The following is a 19,324-nucleotide window of genomic DNA, read 5'->3' on the forward strand; positions in this document are numbered from 1 at the left end:
TTTCACTTAATTCGTTACTTTGATGCATCGAATCGGATTTTGGTCTAAATTCTTACTGAATAATAAATCGCCAACAGAATTGATTTACAATAAGATTATTATTATGGAAGATGATCGAAACAATCAAGTCTTGTTTTTACAATGAAAAGTTTTACAATTTGATTACCTAAAAGGCCACACACAATTAATAGTTTGCTTTATTTTCTTGATTTACATTGATTATTAATAATTAGAAAATAATATCTTAATCAACATTTGAATTAAAATAGTCATTCAATTTCAACAGATTTGTAGTTAACTTGATTACCAAACATTAAAAAGGTTTTCGTGTGTTGATTTTCAAGAATGACGGGATTATAATTAATTCAATTGTTTTCTTTTCTGGTAAAATTAATTGACATAGATTGATTAACGATGAGGAATGTTAATGTTAATTAAATTAATTTTTTTAACCAAATTTAATTATTGTCATATCATCAAAAAGGATTGACAGACAACAAATTGGCTTAGGTGTTAATTGGTGAGTGAGATTTGATGATTAGAAAAAAATTACAAAGTAAAACAAAATAATGGCTTAGTAGGAATTACGGTGAATATCAATGGCGATGGACGGAGGTCAAGATTAGATTCGTAGAGTCCAAATTGTTAGCGTTCACTTCGTAGTAGACGTTATTCTAATTCAAAGAATTAACACTTTTACTTTGGTGAATCAACAATCAATTTAATCAAAGTTTAATCTTCATGCTCGGTGATCAATTTGGCCTCCTTTGTATATGGCTATTTGTTGGTCAGTTTGTTACTTGAATGTTAATCCAATCCTGAGATTCATTAATTGATTGACTGAATCCAACATTCTCCAGATAATCTCGTTGAAACGATCTTTGGCAATACAATTTAATCTGAATAACATTTTGTATCCAATTTTAACGGTTAAACTTTTTTAATTAGCATCTCATCAGCTGATCCATCATTTAATTGACCCATATCACAGGTCGTCTTGTAACGAGCTTCATTTGATAAACTTGGAAGATTACTTTCAACATCACTCAAGTAACTCCATGATTCGAAATCGTTGTCACCGGTTTCACCAATTTGGATGATCGTTGATGGTGGTACCTTTGATCCAATACTATGGCCAATTCCTCCAATCCCATTTAAACCAGATTTATTAATTAGATTAGTGTTACAGTTAGTTTTGGGTAATTTTCCATAAGAGAGTTTACTTTTATGAGCAAGAAACTCTTCATGCGACATCATCACTTGACTTAATTCATTTGGACTTATTTCAATTACTTCAGGTTCATCGGGATATTTATTATTATTTGTTGATGATGATGAAGATGAGTCAGTTTGCCCATGAATATTATCATCGTTATCACTTTTGTCTCCTTCTTTTGGGTTGCTTATTCCGTTCACAGGAGATTTGTTTTCGTCTTTAAATAATGGAGATGTTTCAATTTTCGTTGGAACGGCGAATATCGTTGAATCTAATCTCTCCTGTGATGGTGAAAGTTTCTCGTATTTACTTGATAAAGTTGAGGGTTTTTCCGGTGTTGGAGGTTTCATCTCATGAGTATTAATCGTACTTTTATCATGGTGAACACTTTTTGCTGACCCATTGATTGTAGTTAATTTATTCGGTTGTACTTTTTGTGTTACATTATCATCATAAGGTAAATCCTCTGGTTCCATCTGAGAATTTGTATTGAGATAAGATTTTAATTTGAAATCTTCTACTGATGGTTTAGATGAAGAAGCAATTTGCGATTGATGGTGTTGATGATCTGGACCAAATCCATCGGGTGGTGCGACAATATTTTCTTCTTCACTTATGGTCATGTCCGTTGTTTCAAATTTACTGCTTGATCTTAATCGAGAATCAGTTGAGTTGGAAAGACTATTTCTTTTAAGACTCGTTCTTTCTGCTGGTTTGGGTGCAATGAGTTTATCTGAACTTTCGTCAATCGTAATTGTCAATGAATCGTCAGTAAAGTCGTTTGTTTTACTATTTGATCCCAGCATTTCAGATGAGTATGTTGTCGATAGACTATCAGGTCCATTTACTGGTGGCTTAGATTCACTCCACCTCAGTAATCCTTCATTATCTTCAACCAAAGTTCCTTGTTGAAGTATCTTATTTTCCTCGGGTCCAAGTTGATCTCTCAAATCGAGAGAAACTGCTCTCTCCAAGATAATTGTTGATGTTGGCTTCTTATTCTTGACCAAGGTTAAATCTGACATGGAGCACGATCTTGATTTACCATTTGCTGGACTAGGAGCTCGACCAGTTCGACCATCAGTTTTAATTTCTTTAACCAAATTAACTGCTAAAGGTTCAGTTATAGATTCATCACTCGTTAATGATTCGATTGCCAAACTCATTGAAGCATCAATGGCCGGGGATTTGATCTCACTGATGTCGGATAAAGATTGACCTTGAAGCATATTGAAATCTTCTGAACTACCCTGTTCTTGATGAATATCTGCATGAGTTTCAACCTTAGATCCTCCTGGAGTAGTTGATCTCTGTTCATTTCTATGATTTTTGACAATCAACAGAGTACCATCATCAATGACATCTCTCCCATCAATGGATCCAGGTTTCATTTCAATTGAACAAACTGATGATGAGGGTGATGGAGGAGCGGGAGCTTTACGTTTCCCCTGGTTCAACTTTCTAGGTTGATCAATATCGGTGGGTGATCCATGGGGTATCATTATCATCGGCTCATCAAATACTGGTTTCTCATTTATTGGTTCATTTTTATCCTGTGGTAAGTTATTAACCATCTCATCAATAGGAATTGATGAAGATAAATGTTTAATTGAAGTAACCATTGGCTCTTTTGGGCTCATGTTGATTGCAATTTCTTCAGATTTTGTATTATTTGTTGGTGAGGGTAAAATGTAACTGGAACTTGAAGATATTTGACCATTCATTAAACCGGACGCATCCAGTGAATAGCATGAATGATGATAACCACCCTCAGAACCATCATTTAAACCATTAGTGCTACAGTAATCAGTGGTCATCTTTCCCGATTGATTGGATTTTATGCTTGCGGTTGACCGATAAAGTGAAGTTTTTATTTTCCTCAATAAACTGTTGATACTTTTAATACTTCCAAAACTTTTCTCCTCTAAACTTGATGGTGGTTTATCATCATCACCACTTCCTCCAACTCCACCACTGCCATTTAAACGAGTCGTTAATTCACCAACTGAATGACTACGGAAAACTGGATGTAAAATCCGATGATTAGATGGATCAGAAGAACCAGTGAATCCGTTAGCATATCGACGAGGCATGTAAATATGTCCATTGCTGGTCAAGCCGTTAGGTGTGGTCGCTTTGCTTTTGGACGTTTTCTCGACCTGAAGGGTCACATCATAAGGCGAAGCATAACTGAGGATGGTCAGGGCATCTTCGTAAACCATTTTCTCACAGGAAACCGTTATACTCATGATACGATCACCTTTAAGAGAGACAATAGAAAAAGAAACAATTAATAGTCTGGTTGAAACAATTAGTTGATTAAAATAAGGAAGAGAGTTGATAAATATCATTGTAAACAATTAGCGACTAAAAGTCAATTCGTTTCACTTTTTTTTGCAAACAAAATTTAATTACTTGTGCAGAGTCACTGGAAATTTCATTTGATTACAATTCCAGGTAATAATTCAACTTAATTAGTTAATTTCTCCCTATGAGTTTCCGTGACTTTAATTGGGAAGAATCAAGAAAAATACTTGTATCTGATTGCGTGACACTTGATATGATTAAATTTGTATTAAATTGTAATTGCGTTTCTATTGTGACCAATTAAATATTGATCATGATGAAGATAAGTTAATAGTAGTTTTTTAAAAGTACTAATCAACTTAAGTTAATAAGTTTTAAGTTCATGATACAATTTTTAGGTATCACTTGTGGTCAATCAAGAAAAGAGGTAACAATCTATGTTGAGCAATTTAATTGATGGACGGAAATTGTCTTTAATGAATCTTAATCAAAGTTAATTGTAGTTTAACTTTTGAGTGATGACAGTTTTCAATCAAAAGTTTGTTGTAAAAATATAATCATTAACTTAATCTTTCCCAATTTAAACTGGATCGGAAAACATTATTCTAATTAATAAGGTTTCATCCTTAATCCTTTTGAGTTAATCGTGATAATCATCATCATAGTTATTAGCGAGTTAATCTTATTTAAATTGCTCATTTCCTAATAATAATATACAATTCTGAGTTGAATTTGAAGTGAGTACATAAATTAAGATAAAATTATCGTAATTAATTACGTAGAAACGTTAATTGCAATTTAATAGGTGTATTGTTAAATTTTCTATCATCACAATTGAAGTGAAAGTTAATTTAATGATAATGTAAGTGAATCAAATTCAAAGGTTGTCGTCAATGATTTTGGTTCCTCCATCAATCAAATCAAATGTAACAATTAGATATTAATCAACACAATGAGAGCGATAACTTTAAGCTGATCAAATATTTGAGCAACAGAAAATCAAAAATCTAACCTCAATGAGCAGCATTTTGTAATCAAATTTAATTGTTGCTAAATTGTATCTAGATTAACTTGATTATAATGCTACGATTGACTATTATCCAATTTGAATGAATGGATGAAAAAAAAATTAAACACAATTTAGTAGGAAATCAAATTACATCCTGACAAATTTAGTTAAACAATAATTAAGGAAATCATTTGATTATTATTAATATTATCATCATTAAAATTATCATCTAATAGTAATCATTTAATTGTAATAATAATAATAATAAATTGTAACTTGTTTCTGTGTTGTTTTGATTGTTTGAATGGTGACAATATTCAACTTTATTAACTGCGAATGCAAATTTAATTGTAACAATTAGTCTCTATATTTAAGCCTAATAGTGATAAGAGTCAAATATTAGTAATTAAATAATCAACAATTAACAATTTCTGGTAATCAAAACAGAAGAGGGAAATTTAATTGCTGGGATAACCATTAAATGGAGTTGATTGTGCCCAAAATTAGTAATATAATATAAAAATTCAAAGGATAGCAATTAAATGAACCAGGATTTGATTAACAAAACAATTAATTATCATCACAAATCGTGAGTTGATCAAAAAGTAACATTGTTTTAATTCCGATTTAACTTGCGATCAATTGAGGTTTTAGTTCACAATTTAACCTTCCAATGATTAACATTTTCGTATCATGATCATTACAATCAAATAATCATTTTCACAATTAGCTAATACAAGAAAAAAACATTAATATCCTGTGTCTTGATCTACAATTTAATTCATACTTTAAGTTAATCAGAAATTATTAATAGTACTCTTTAAGTAGAGGATAAGCTTTAGATCACCTTTTTAAATAGTCAGGTCACAATGTGATTTAATCAATTGACCTCGGCAACTATGTCAACTATCAATTACTAATCTTGATAATTTGTAATCACCAATACACTTTCCTGATGATAGTGTCTCAGGTTAATCAATAGGAAATAATAGATTTGATCAATCTCTTAATAGGATTGTCACGCAGTTCGTGCAATAGATTAACTTAATACACTATCCATTCAATCAATTGAATTCATTACACTCACGACATATAATGACCTTCGTTGATTGTTATTGAATCAATAGATTTTTCTTATTATAATAAAGAAAGTAAATATGTAATTTCTTTCAACAATTAACTAATTGGTTTGACAATTTAAAACAATTTTTGCGTCCAATTTCAGGTAGACTAAATTATCTAGGGATTAAGTTTGATTAGATTACAATTTAAAGATTTAAAGATTGTTGATATCATTGAAAATCTTACAAATGATTATTTGGAAACAGTTAATGTTAATTGTTGAAAATGAAAAATTGTAAACTTGATTTATTAGAAAATCTCTTCCACTATCATTACCTTAAATTAGCCATTATTATTGATCAGACTAATTGTAAGTCCATAATCAATATGTTTTACATCGACGAACATTAAACTAAACATGATTATCAAATTCTGAACACGCACCGACTTGCTTGATTTAGCACCTAATTTTGGTTGATTCCGATAATAATCAAGCATCATCAGTATATCAGTATTATTATCAATTCGTTTTTTTTTCAATCAACAAGAATTATTATTGATTGTGTTCATCTTTTTGAGTAAAACATGAAAGCAACAACAAGAAAAAAAAAACATCAACAATCATGTTGATTTTAATTCAGATGAAACTTTAAATCATTTTAGATCAACCAAACCCGATTGCCATTAACGAACCCGAAACTTTTTCCCTTTTTGATAACGTGTGACCCATTCAGATATAATATTAATCTCGGTTGAAACCAAAAGTAAAATTAAATTTTACTGTTCAACGAATTGGATTTTGGTTGAACTTTTTTTTTAACTTTTTCTCGCTATTCTGGATAAGCACATACTCATCACCAACATCGTCATCATCTTCATCAGTATCTTCACAATTAAGGTCAAATCAATAGGCGATTGTAAATGTATGAAAATCGAGGCAAAATGACAGGACGGATAAAAGGTCCAGTTGATCCAAAAATGATAGATACAAAAAGTGAAGCAAAAATGATTAAGACAAAACCATAAATAATCAACAAACTGGTTCCAAAAATGATATATCATGATAACTAGAACTGGAATCATTAATCAAAGGGAAAAAAAGTAATATCATCAATTTACGTGTTAATATGATTGCAAAATATTTCACATAATCATGTGATGAGATGATACTATTCATTGGAATAGAAAAGAATTGTTTTTTTCACAGAAATAAACAAGAATAAGAGAAAAAATTTGACTATTATCATCCTACTTACAGGAACCAGTGAACTACAAAAACAACAACAATCAACAATCAACAATTGATGATAATAAGTTTTAGATGAACAAGATCAACAATATATTGAATTGGGTCTATGAGGAAGATACAATTGCAAGTTAAGTGAGTTAATGTTTGGAAAATCATAATAATAAGTTCACTGGAATATAAGAATCGTAAATTTTCATCATGATGATAATATTTTGCGAAGGAAGATAATTCATATTTGTTCTCAATTCCAGGTATGGAATCGTTCAATTCAAAGTAAACATGATTAAGGGCGTAAATTGTTGATGATGACAGAAAAGAAAATTATTATATCAACATAATCATCAGATCTTATTACTTGAGTGGTAGAAAGAAAGTTTCACTTAATGATCATGATGATTATGGTGATTGTTGAGACAATTAGTAGGGGACAATTTACTAAGGAAAAAAAAGAGCCAACACTTTCGATTGTGAGTTAAATTATCCGTTCCAAGTTAAATCATTAAGTTGACAATTTAAAGAGACACATCATAAAAAAACCTCAATAGTCCATAGATGACAAACTCTGATGAAGATGCTAAAAAAAGTTTCATTTTCTTCATCAATTTAAACACCAAGTTAAACTTTACTTTGGGTTTACCTTAATTTTTATAACAATTTATCTGTAATTTTATATGATACTAATGCTGTTTACCTGTTTAACTATCATTGCTGACAATTTATTAACAACAATTTATCAAATCTCCGGTTAACTATCACCTTTTTTGCTCTTAATGGCAAAATTAACTGACTTGAAAAATTGAACCAGAAATTTGCTCCTCTAAATGTTTCTAATACATTTAATTTGATTCGGAATTGATGAACTTTTATGTCTGCCAAATGATTAAGACCATTGATTATTATCAATTTCTATATATTAAATTTTCTGTTAATTGTTACTAATTGTGATACTTTAATCACCAAATTGTTAAGGATAATTTGTATTACCTTCAAGACAAGTAATTCTTTCAGATATTTTCCCTTGGTGATGAACAATCAATTTGATTACATTATTTTGGTATCTCACTAATCATCTTTAATTGTGATGATTACAATATAATTATCTGTATATAGATGAAACCTTAAATATTAATAGCTAAATTGGTTCACCTGGTTAATTATGATCAATTTGATCAAATCAAATTATAACTGATAAGTAAAAATGATTTGTGATTTAATTGTGAACAGCAATCAAAAGTACACTAACAATTTAACAATAGTTAGTTACCATCAAAATTATCTGAAACTTTTATTTTCACTAATCGTAAAAATTAACTAACCAAGAGTAAATGAAAAACTTTTCAAAATCAACTAACTGTTCACAATTTAGCTAAACTTAGAATCATGTTGTTTATGATTTGGTAAATAATCAACAATAATCCAAATTAATCATGATGAATTACAATAGTCCAGAGTAGCAATGATTAATAACATTGAATTAAGATATGATAATCAAATCTGATACTTGTAAGTTATACACAACAAGTGAATCTACAGGGCGTTACCACTAAGAAAACAGATTTGTTTTTGGAATAGCTCGCGAACGGAGCGTCGCAGATACAAATAGATCACATTGTTAGACTCCTTAGGTCTTGAGAATTTTTTTGACACCAAGTTCGAAATCGAACCTTGGCAGGCCAAAAGTCCGTTAACTGAAAGGCCGAAGATAAAAATAAATTTTTTTTGTGTGATATTTAGGCTATATCAACCCAGAAAAAATTCGAATTTCATTCCAAATGGAATTTTGAACGGACTTTTGGCCTGCCGAAGTTCGATTTCGAACTTGGTGTCAAAAAAATTCTCAGGACCTAAGGAATCTAACGATGTGATCTATATGTATCTGCGACTCTATGAAAAAACAAATCTGTTTTCTAATCTATTATAATTAAACTGGATTAACTGAATCAGATCAACTAAGAAATGCTAATCTAATAACTATTATTAATATTTTGACAAGTTTATTTTTTTTCATGTTTATAAATTTAAATTTCATTGTTGATCATCAAGTGATTACACTTTTGATTCAATTAATCCCTAAATTCAGCGTGTTATTTTCAAATTGTTGTTGTTGATCAACCTGATCAATTTTTATGAGTGGGAAAACAATTAAGATTGAAATTAACTTCCGCTGATGAGCCAAAATTGAGGTATAAAAAGTACATCAACAATAGTAACATCAATTGAGGTGTGGTCAAGAATAGGTAATAGTAATTAAATTGACTTAAAGGCAAAAATCAACATTGAAAGGAAAAGTGATTTTCTTATTGTTATCATGATTTAATTGAATTGATCAAAAATGAAATACAATAGTGAAAGTGATTATTGGTGAGTAGGTTCATCTATCCACCCACTAGTAACATGTAGTAGGTGTTAATTGTGATCACACACCTTAACTTAATGTAAACAATTTACAATTAACCTGATAAATTGTTACGACCAAATTGTTTGTCCAAATTGTGACAAGGTTGTTATGTTTACATTCACAAAATTATTATATAAGTTTGGGACAAGGAAAAGACAACAATCAATCTGAATAACTCTAATCAATATGATTCTGATTCTCGAGTTGATTATACCTTTTACTAATTGACAATTGTCATGATTTCTTTGTGTTCATATTAAATTGTCAATGATTAATTAATATTAATCAAGTAATGTTCATTAACCTTGATTAATGTATCATGTTTACAGGAAACTGTTGTTACATTAATAACAAACGAAAATGATTATCACCATCAATAAAGACCAATGTTATGATTAATGTTTAAGTTGATTAAACTGTTACTTCAAGTTACTAATTCAATCAATCAATTGTTTCAACGATGATTGAGTTTAATTTCAACTGAATACTATAAAATTACAATTAAACAATATGTCCGTCAACAAGAATCAGCAATTAAATGTTAAACATAAAATTAACTAATATCATTGTTTAAAAGCTTTCATATTGTTTCATATTTAAATAATTTGAATGTTGATTAATCAATTGTAATTTATAATGAATTAAATCACAAGAGATAAACGATTATTAATTTTAAATAGCAAGTGAAGGATATTTAATTGTTATGGTTAACAATAGGTAAACATTGAGATGGCCAAGTTAACAAAGATGCCGAGTTAATTGTTCATCTTCAAGGTTTCGGAGGTTTAAATGATTAAAAGACGCTGGACATTTATGATGATATTTCCAACTGAGATACTTATGGTTGACAATCAACAACAATTATGTTTAAACAGCAATCAACTTGTTTTTTTTTTCAAGTTAAACCTCATGTAGATAATAATGACAATGATAACAAAGTTACACCGGAATTATATTTGAATCAAATTGTAGTCAACAATCAACAAATTACAAAAGGAAAGAGCAAAAAAAATGTACATTGTAACCATTGGGTGATCACTGTTACTATCGCTGTTGAAGATTTGCTTTCTTATGGATAAGTTTATTATTAATCTCAGTTCCTTGAGATTATCATGTCAATGGAAGTTTTTTTTCGTTTAATAAAAACGACAATTAAGTGACTCCCTCTCTCTCTCTCTCTTTGATTCTCATGCAGAAAAAGTAACATTTCAATTACGAGTTCATGTTGTTACTTTGTTTTGTTATTGTTGTTGTTTCATCATGATACTCATTTAATTCAAAGGTTTGTGAAAAAAACGCATCTAAGTTTCTGTATTCATGATAAGCTGAATGATGAAACTTTTCAGTTTTGGTGCCTCTTCAACTAACCTTGAAGTTTATTGTCTGTGTTTAGGTGTTGATATGATTTAATTTTTGCAAATGTATTTAATAATTGTGTTAAATTTTAAATTGTTTACAATTTGTTGCAATCATTTCACAATAATAAAGGTAGATTTGTAATTGTTAAGGTGATAGCAAGATTGGATTACCTTTATTTGGATTAGTTACTCTAAATTCATCTTCTCAATAATCATCAGCATGTTATCATGGACAAGTAATTAAGATGATAATGAGAAATGAATTGTAAAGTGGATTGGCTTTTAGGGAAATATTTGTCATCACTGATTGTTGATGGTGATGATGTTTCATTGAACAATATTAATGATGCAAAATGATCAAGTGAAGGTCGATGTTTTCTGAGTGTTGACTGCCCACTTGATGAGCTGGTCATAAGAGAGTATTAGTAATACATGATCCTTACTGTTGGTTATCATGTTGATCAGAATTTGTTTTGGAACTTTTTTCTCTCTCTCTTTCTCTTTCTTTATTCTCTAGATCATATTAAGGAAAAAAGAATATCATTTTTCAAATTTGATTGAAAATCTTTTGTCTTTTTTTTGTGCTTTGCAATTAAATGATTATCTTTTCAAGGAGATAGATTATTTCTCAAGGAGAGAGGGTACTCAATAGAAATTATATTTGAGGACAATAACCGGACAATAGATTAAGAGAGATTAAGTTTAGTAAGGGTAAACTGACCATCACAGTCATGGCACTTTTTTTGCTTCTTTAGTACTTATCAAAGAATCAGGATTATCAATGAGATTTGTAAATAAGAAAATGTATTGACAAGAAAAAAAATTGTAATCAGATTAAAAGTTGATACCAATTTATAGTTTCAAAATAATTTCTATTTGGTTGAAATTCAGTAATTCATCATGAAATTGATGAAATGGCTTGAAAATATCACAAAAGTCTCGTAAAAGTATGTTACCTTTACAAACTATTATACAAACATTATCCAAATTGCTTGATAAATTTAGCTAACTCTGGGTATTGTTGATAATTCAATTGAATTGTACTCTAAAAGTTTCACTATTGTAACAATGATTATTCAATTTAACTACAATAATCAATTGATCTTCAAAAAAAACAAAAATATTAGGATTACAACTAAATAAATTGCTTTGGCCTCTTTCAAAAGGTCTAGAGTCAATTTCCAATAGGCATAATTGTAGGTTGTATTTACCTGTACAAAAGTGCAACTATTGTTACCTGAATTCTGACGATACACTTGCAAATGATCAATACGTGAGCATTTTTACCTGGAAAAAGCTCATCATCTGCAATGAAATAACAGTGAAATTGTTTACAAAGTATTAATAACTTCTGTCTTGCATGAAAATACCTGAGGCAAACATGTAATGTAGATGATTTTTGAAAGAAGACAATAGAAAACTAATTGCAAAACTAAGCAGATGATAAAAGAAAATAGTTAATCGTGATTATTAGTAACAATCAAATCAAATCAATAGCAATAAACAGAGAGAGATCTTATTTGGGCGAGATAACAACTGATAAAATCAACACTGGAACATAATTTATCCAATTCATCTGAATCAATAAAATTGTATTTTTCCAACAATAAATAAATCATATTACTCTACAATTAATTAACAATAGATTATTACAGTTATTAGGAATAGAAAGGTAAAGTCTATCACAGGTAAATTAAGATAATTTCATTGAAAGAGTTTTAATATGTGAGTAAATGAAGGTGAACTTAGTGTTTAATATTTAATCGACATTGATTATTGATTAAAAATCCAAGTGAGAAATTAAATTGATTAAACTCTATAATTCAATAGTTAATCACGGACACAATTAGTTGAAAGTATGAAGAGAGATGAACAGCAACAAACAGAAATCATGAAATGAAGCCAAAAACTTTAGAATCGTATTTCGTTTTGACCTAATTGATTAGCAAAATTTTCCTTTCGATTAATCAAAAACCCGTATTAAGATTTATTTTAATCTTTTCTTCCGGATTAGATGTGATAACTCTTAATTTCAACAATTTATTCAATAAATTAACCTAAAACCAGGTATGCGGATATTATCATGAATTTAAATAATTGTTACTTTGTTATTCATCTTAATCATTGATTGATGTTAATCCAAAATCTGTGAGTTAATCAGATCAATTATATTTTTTTTATTCACAAATGAACTATACTAATAATAAGATACATTTATGGAAAGTTAATACTCTAAGGGTGATCAGTAATCAAGCCTACAGGGTAATCATGATAATAGCAATTAAGCTAATCAGATATGTTTCAGTTGAAATAGAAAACTAATCGACAAGTTATCACTGAATATTATTGATCGACATGGAAGAGATAAGAAAAGACATTATCAGCTGTTACCTGTGTAAATCTTGTTTTAGTCATGTTGATTAATTAAGTTAACTGAATACAATTAGAAACTATTAATCTCTGATTTGTTATTATTATTCAATAGATATGGATTAAGGTGGAAAGTGAAACGAAATTGATTGTAGATAATTAGATCAATGTTATGTGATTAGATTGGTTCAAAATTTTACTAATCAGTCAATAAATCAATTCTCGTTGATTTTTACCTGAATTTTTTTACGTTTCTTGACTCGTTCATTTGTTACTTTCACGTTACTATTGGATTAATGATAAATTGATTCTCACCCTAATTTAACAGCACTCCCACTAACAAAAAACAGATAAGCTCAGATTAACTGAACTTATTAATAAACTAACCATATTCACTTTTTGGATTAGTGAAAAAATTGAAACAAAAGTTATCGAATTTGTTAACCTTGAAGAGTTACCTTTCCTTTTTTTTCTCAATTTAATTGAATTAAAATTTATATTGAAAAGTATAATAAGAAAGTTAATCAAAAGATAACAACAATTAATTAAGTTAATCACTTAACAAGAAATCACTATTAAACTAACCGGTATGATTAGTGGTGTGATATTTGAATTGTGTTGTATTATTTATATTATTTATACAATAATTTGGGAAACAATTAGCCTTAATCACTTTGAAGCATGTTAAGTTATTTACAAAAATTGAATTGACAATTTAAGTAATAATTTAAATAATTACGAAAAAGAAACTTAAACTAAAGTTAATTACAAGTTAATTGTAATCACAAATTGCTATTTCTCATAGCTCACTTGCTCTAAATGTTTATAAAAGTTTATCGAGAGTCTATCATATCTTATATTTTGTGTTTATATGATATTTCATGGTAAAAGTATAATATTAAGCTAATCTATTGTATTACAGATATTACGTATGTAAGATTATTATATATCACGATTATCAAGGTGTAAAGTCAATTAATCACTTACCTGCTTTAATTAAACCTGATTCATTAGCAGGTCCTCGGGTAAGTACATCCTTAATGAAAATACCATCTCTCATATTACCACAAATATTAAAACCAAGTCCAGTGAAATCATGTCCAGTCATTTGAACAGAAACTTGTTCCGGTTTCTGGTTCAATCGTAAATCCATTATTGTTATCATTTATTGTAACCATTTCCGTGCCGATCAATTGTTTTCACAGGTAAAGCCAAAGGTAAAAGTATGATGAGAGACACAATGAGAAAAACAAGAAAAGAAAGAGACAATAATTTTTAAATATAGTGTTTACAATCATCGCTAGCATCATAATATATAAAATATTATGATAACTTATTATTATTATTATGTGAAAAAATTTTCTGGGTAGTGTCCGGTTTTATATGAACAAACAAAAGTGCCTCGCCCTGATTCATGGTAACTCTTCAGAGACATTGCCCTTGGCTACTTACCTGTTTACCTGAGTAACATTCAACCCTATGTATCAACTGTTTAACATTAGGAAGTGATTATCACAAAATTATATTGTTGTATTAATATAATTAATTTAGCAAATATTAATACATTTTACACTTAAGCGTGTGCATAATCTTAATTGTTATAATATATTAATAATATTTAATCAAGTTAATTGGTTAGTATTTTACAGTCTAACAATTAAGATCATACAATTTCTTTAAGGTTAAATGATTATTATCAAATTAAATGTAATAATAATAATAATGGAAACAAATCAAAGTTAATCACTCTAATTGGCTATAAATGATTACAATTTAATTCTGTTTTAAATTGTCACTTTCAAGGTTTTATTTTTAAGTTAAATTGACTCTTCTTTTCTAATCGTATATCATAATCAACGTTCCGTATCATTGTTAACCAGGAAAACTAATGTTAATTGAAATTTATTAAAACTTTAAAATCTTTGATTATTGTTGCAAAGTATTGTACTGATATGCTTTTGATGATTATTGTTACGTTTTGGTGAAAATTCATTTTGATTAACAATGATGCAAATTTAAATTGTCACAGAAAGAGAGATACAACTATTAATACACTATGAACTAGTAAACGACATAACCATTCAACTGTTTTACTATTAATATTTGCTACACTAAAATGGCTTTATTTGGGTGATTTACTTGATTATCAGGCATGAATCATGAAACTATCATGGATATTATGATAATAACACATGAACATTTCATATTATTTATTGATTCAAGTTGACTTACACAATTTGGGTTACAATGTTATTATGAATTAGAGATGGTCTTTTTTATATAAATGTACACAAAACATTTAATGATAACTTTCACTTTAATATCTACCTTTACTTTCATTGACTGACAAATTACCTTTACCTTTTTCTTCCTGATTCTAATCATGATAATAATAAATAGTATTCTCAGTCTCAAATGAATAGAGTCCGAATATAGTATTAATATTATAATTCTAATGATTACTAATCAACTTTTTTTTCTATCCCTTGTGTACAATCACCAGACTGATTGATTAATTTCTTCTTCTTCTTTTTCTGTCATTGCTTCCTATCATTAACAACTAATGAAATTTACCATATACATGTATAAGCTAAATCAATAGATTTCCTTTAATTAATTAATCAGAGAGTCAGTTATTAATTTCTAACTTAATAAAAAGTTTGTCATTATTGTTTCTTTGCTAATTTACTGTTTTCATTTATTATCTTGAGATAATAATTGAGAAATTCAGGAACCATCATCATGGTAACATTATAAACAGTTAATAAATAATTCAATTTTTGACTTGGGAACAGGAAAAACATGATAACCATCTAGAAATCAGAGATAATCTGTTATAATTATAATTATCATCTTACCGTCATGATGAAGGTGTCATCCAATGATTTAATTGGCCCTTTGGATTGATTTGAAAGATGATTGAAGACACTGGTAAGTGGTGGTAAACTTTTTATCAACCTTTTATACTGTTTATCCTCATCATTTGAAAGATTTCCATTAGTTTGGTGTTGTTGTTGTTGTTGTTTACCAGCATCAACCTGAGATACAAAAAAAACAAGATTATTGCGATATTAATTAAAAAGATGAGCAAAGATTTCAAGTTCACTTTTTTGTCTTTCAATTTTACATTAACTTCATCATTTGATTGCTTCCGTTAATTAGCATGTTCCACCCCTCTTGTCTCTCTCTCTCTCTCTCTCTCTCTCGCTCGCTCTCTGCTTCTTGTATTAATTGTTTGTCATTCATGTCTATTCATTCATCGTCATTTCTTTTCATTCATTAAAATGATTGTCCTCTTTTTCCGGTCGTCATCTTCTTTCTCTTCATTTTTTTCATCACCATCACTCCCTTTTTCTTTATATCTCTTCCTTTTTTTTCCATGATAATCTGATTGTTTACCTTTTATAATCTTCAGTCAAATTATCTGATCTCCTCATCAGTCTCATCATCTTTAAATTTAACACCTCACAATTAACTATATGATCTAAATTGTTAGACTAAAACTCAAACAGACAGAAATTTTTTAATTACTTGTCTAGCGAATGGATAAATTGACCAAAGATATGCATCAATTCAGCTTCTTAGGAATAAATCAGATAACAAGATTGATTAAACTAATTCATTTCATGGTGAATTGAATAAGATAAAAAAAAGTTTCTTTTCTTCATTCACGAGCATTCATCTTCGAAAACAGCAACATCCCATGCCAATCATGAATTCTTCAAGACTCACTCCTTAACCTTACCTAAAAAAAATTCTTTCTCTTCCAATAGTAAGAAAAGAAATCATTGAAATCCTACATCTCCTTCTAATCATCATCATCATCGAAACTAAAAACAACTTTTAATTTACTTAATTTACACTCAACAATCAACAAGCAAAAAAAAAACAAAATTTCTCTCCACTTTGAAGGTTATCCTTTCAAACGGTTTTCGTGAAGCAATTAGTTAACCAATAAGAAATGAAAACAAGAATCAACAATACGTTAAATGTAAATTATTGTTCAATTGTATCAAAAATTGTAATTATATATTAATATTTACATTGATGATGATTAGGTAACCGAAATTAGATATTTAGAAAAGTGCAATTAAGAGTAAATGATGATTATCTTACCTGAATGGTCTTGTCGTTGAGGAGATCAACATCTCTAATTGAATGGCTACCACCGCCTAATTGGGATGAAGAAAAAAACATAGATTAGATTGTATTAAACAATAAAGAAATTAAATGTTATGCTAATCAATCAAATAGTGATTTAACTTTCGCACTTGATTATCAGCTTTTTTTTCATGTAACTCTCATGTTTTTTTTGATAGCTAAGCATGAAATGTGATGTTGTATTATTGTTGTTGATCTGAAATTATAAGAAACAGTTCAATTAACAAACTAGCCAGTGATTAACCTTAAATTTAGTTTTTTTGCTTTGTTTTGGTTTCTCTTGATATTGGATTTTATTTCAAGGTTCAAAATCATGTAACAAATCAGCTAATTGAAATGAACCATGTATTTTGTATATTCCAATGAGATTGACTCTAATTTAAGTATCTAATTATAGTTTTCTTTACAGTGATTATTATTACATGAAATTGTTATTTACAAGAGAGTCAATGAGAAAGAGATGATGATCATGATGAAAAAAAAGAGAGGGAAAATTGAGAGAGTAAAAGAAAACCAGTTTTGTTTTTCTTATGTCTTATATTAAAATGGTAAATAGCCTTTGGTCATCATCATCTGAGGTAAAATAATTTAAGCCTCAAGTGAAAATATCTCTTCCGAGATCACCAATTGACCTTCCATCTATTAACTAACTATTATCATTATCATTATCTTCTTCATCTTCATCGTCACCATTATTATCATCCAGTTTTATTTTCCTTAAACCCTAAGGCCTAATTTTTTTGTTGTATTGATTATAATGCTAGAAATTGTTACTACCAGAAATTTGAAATTTTTTGCTTCTTTTTTTTCTCGTCTCAATTACTTTGTAAGTTGTCATCAGTTATTACAATACTACCTGTCTGACCTTTCACTGTTATGATGGAAATGCTCCTGGGAATTTGAGGTCATAGGCAATGATGTTCTTACTTGGGATACGATTAATAAGTAAAGGTAAATTGTTAACTTGTCGATATTAACATTCAAATGTTGCGATTTTCAAAGTAACCTTGAATCGTTAAAAAAGACAAGCAATAAAATAGGTTAAGGAAATAATAATAATAATAATAATACATGGTTCAAGGATTTAAACAATTGAATAACAATTGAGTAACGATGAGTTACCGAGTGATCAAGGTTGAATTCATCGAAAGGTAAGAAATAGAATGTTAAATTGTGAATAATATGTAAGCATCACATTGAATAATTTTCTATCGTTTTTGTTTAAGTGATGATGGATAAATTTAGATTACCTGATAGAGTGATTATTTTCTTTTTCCAAAGAAACCAGAAAAGAATTAAAGTTAATCCAATAACAACGATGGTAACAACAACAGATGTAAATATGACACCGAGAATTTCTTCACTTGAATAAGGGCACTTAGTCTGTTGAATTGATGATAATGATGGTGAAGAAAGAAGAAGGAGAAGGAGAAAGTGGTGAAGATGAAGATGAAGATGGAGATAATTGTGGAATAGATGGTTGTACATTTGGCCTTGCGGCTCTTTGACCATTGACACCAAGAGAAATTAAGCAAATGTAACTTAATAGAAGGATAAAAAGGCAAGACAATCTATTTGAACTGATTGTCCAATCAGAGAAACCAAAGTGAATCCGATTAACAGTAACTAACATGATTCCAAGTTGACAATCCAATGTAATTGATTAATAATAATTTGTTACTCATTTAAAATGGTAAAAGACACATGATAATAATTAACGAACAAGAATATATAAAATCCATCTAATTGTAATATTAATAGAGGAGAAAAAAATTCACACCGATTGAAAGAAAACACCAAATTTAACAAAGAGAAAAAAGTAGAAAAAAAAACTTGTGTAATCAAAATTAAAAACGTTGAATTGAAAAATTGATTCAGTAGATTAACATGAAACCAGAATTTGGAATAAAATTTTCACTTGGGAAGACACTTTGATCCTCTGGTTGTTCCAACATAATGTTGTCAATTACCGATGATTAAATTGTTTACAATTAAGCGAACACAATGATTGAGAAAAGAAAAAACAATAACAAAGAATAATAATATTCTTTTTACCTGGAGAGAGAATAAGTTGAATCTGTTCTCATATTAACCTGTCAACAAAATGAAAACAATTCGTCTCAATGAGAGAGTAACATTTTCTATTCTCACCTAAAGTTACCTGAGAATAGAAGAAAAAAAAAATTCGAAAATG

The 19,324-nt window shown here is 28.8% G+C and overlaps 1 protein-coding gene across 1 annotated transcript; it reads right to left on the reverse strand.

Moving 5' to 3' along the window:
• Positions 1-179: 179 nt before the first annotated feature.
• On the reverse strand, positions 180-19,241 carry LOC128392259 (serine-rich adhesin for platelets-like). The gene is made up of 5 exons (XM_053352254.1): positions 18,381-19,241; positions 17,086-17,141; positions 15,828-16,007; positions 13,957-14,101; positions 180-3,476 (listed from the first exon to the last, which is right to left on the reverse strand). The coding sequence occupies exons 1-5, from the start codon at positions 18,640-18,642 to the stop codon at positions 931-933; spliced, it is 3,189 nt and encodes a 1,062-aa protein (XP_053208229.1). The 5' UTR covers positions 18,643-19,241; the 3' UTR covers positions 180-930.
• Positions 19,242-19,324: the final 83 nt, after the last annotated feature.

Source organism: Panonychus citri, unplaced genomic scaffold, assembly GCF_014898815.1.
Source record: "Panonychus citri isolate SS breed McGregor unplaced genomic scaffold, ASM1489881v1 Contig00136, whole genome shotgun sequence".
Taxonomy (NCBI): domain Eukaryota; kingdom Metazoa; phylum Arthropoda; class Arachnida; order Trombidiformes; family Tetranychidae; genus Panonychus; species Panonychus citri.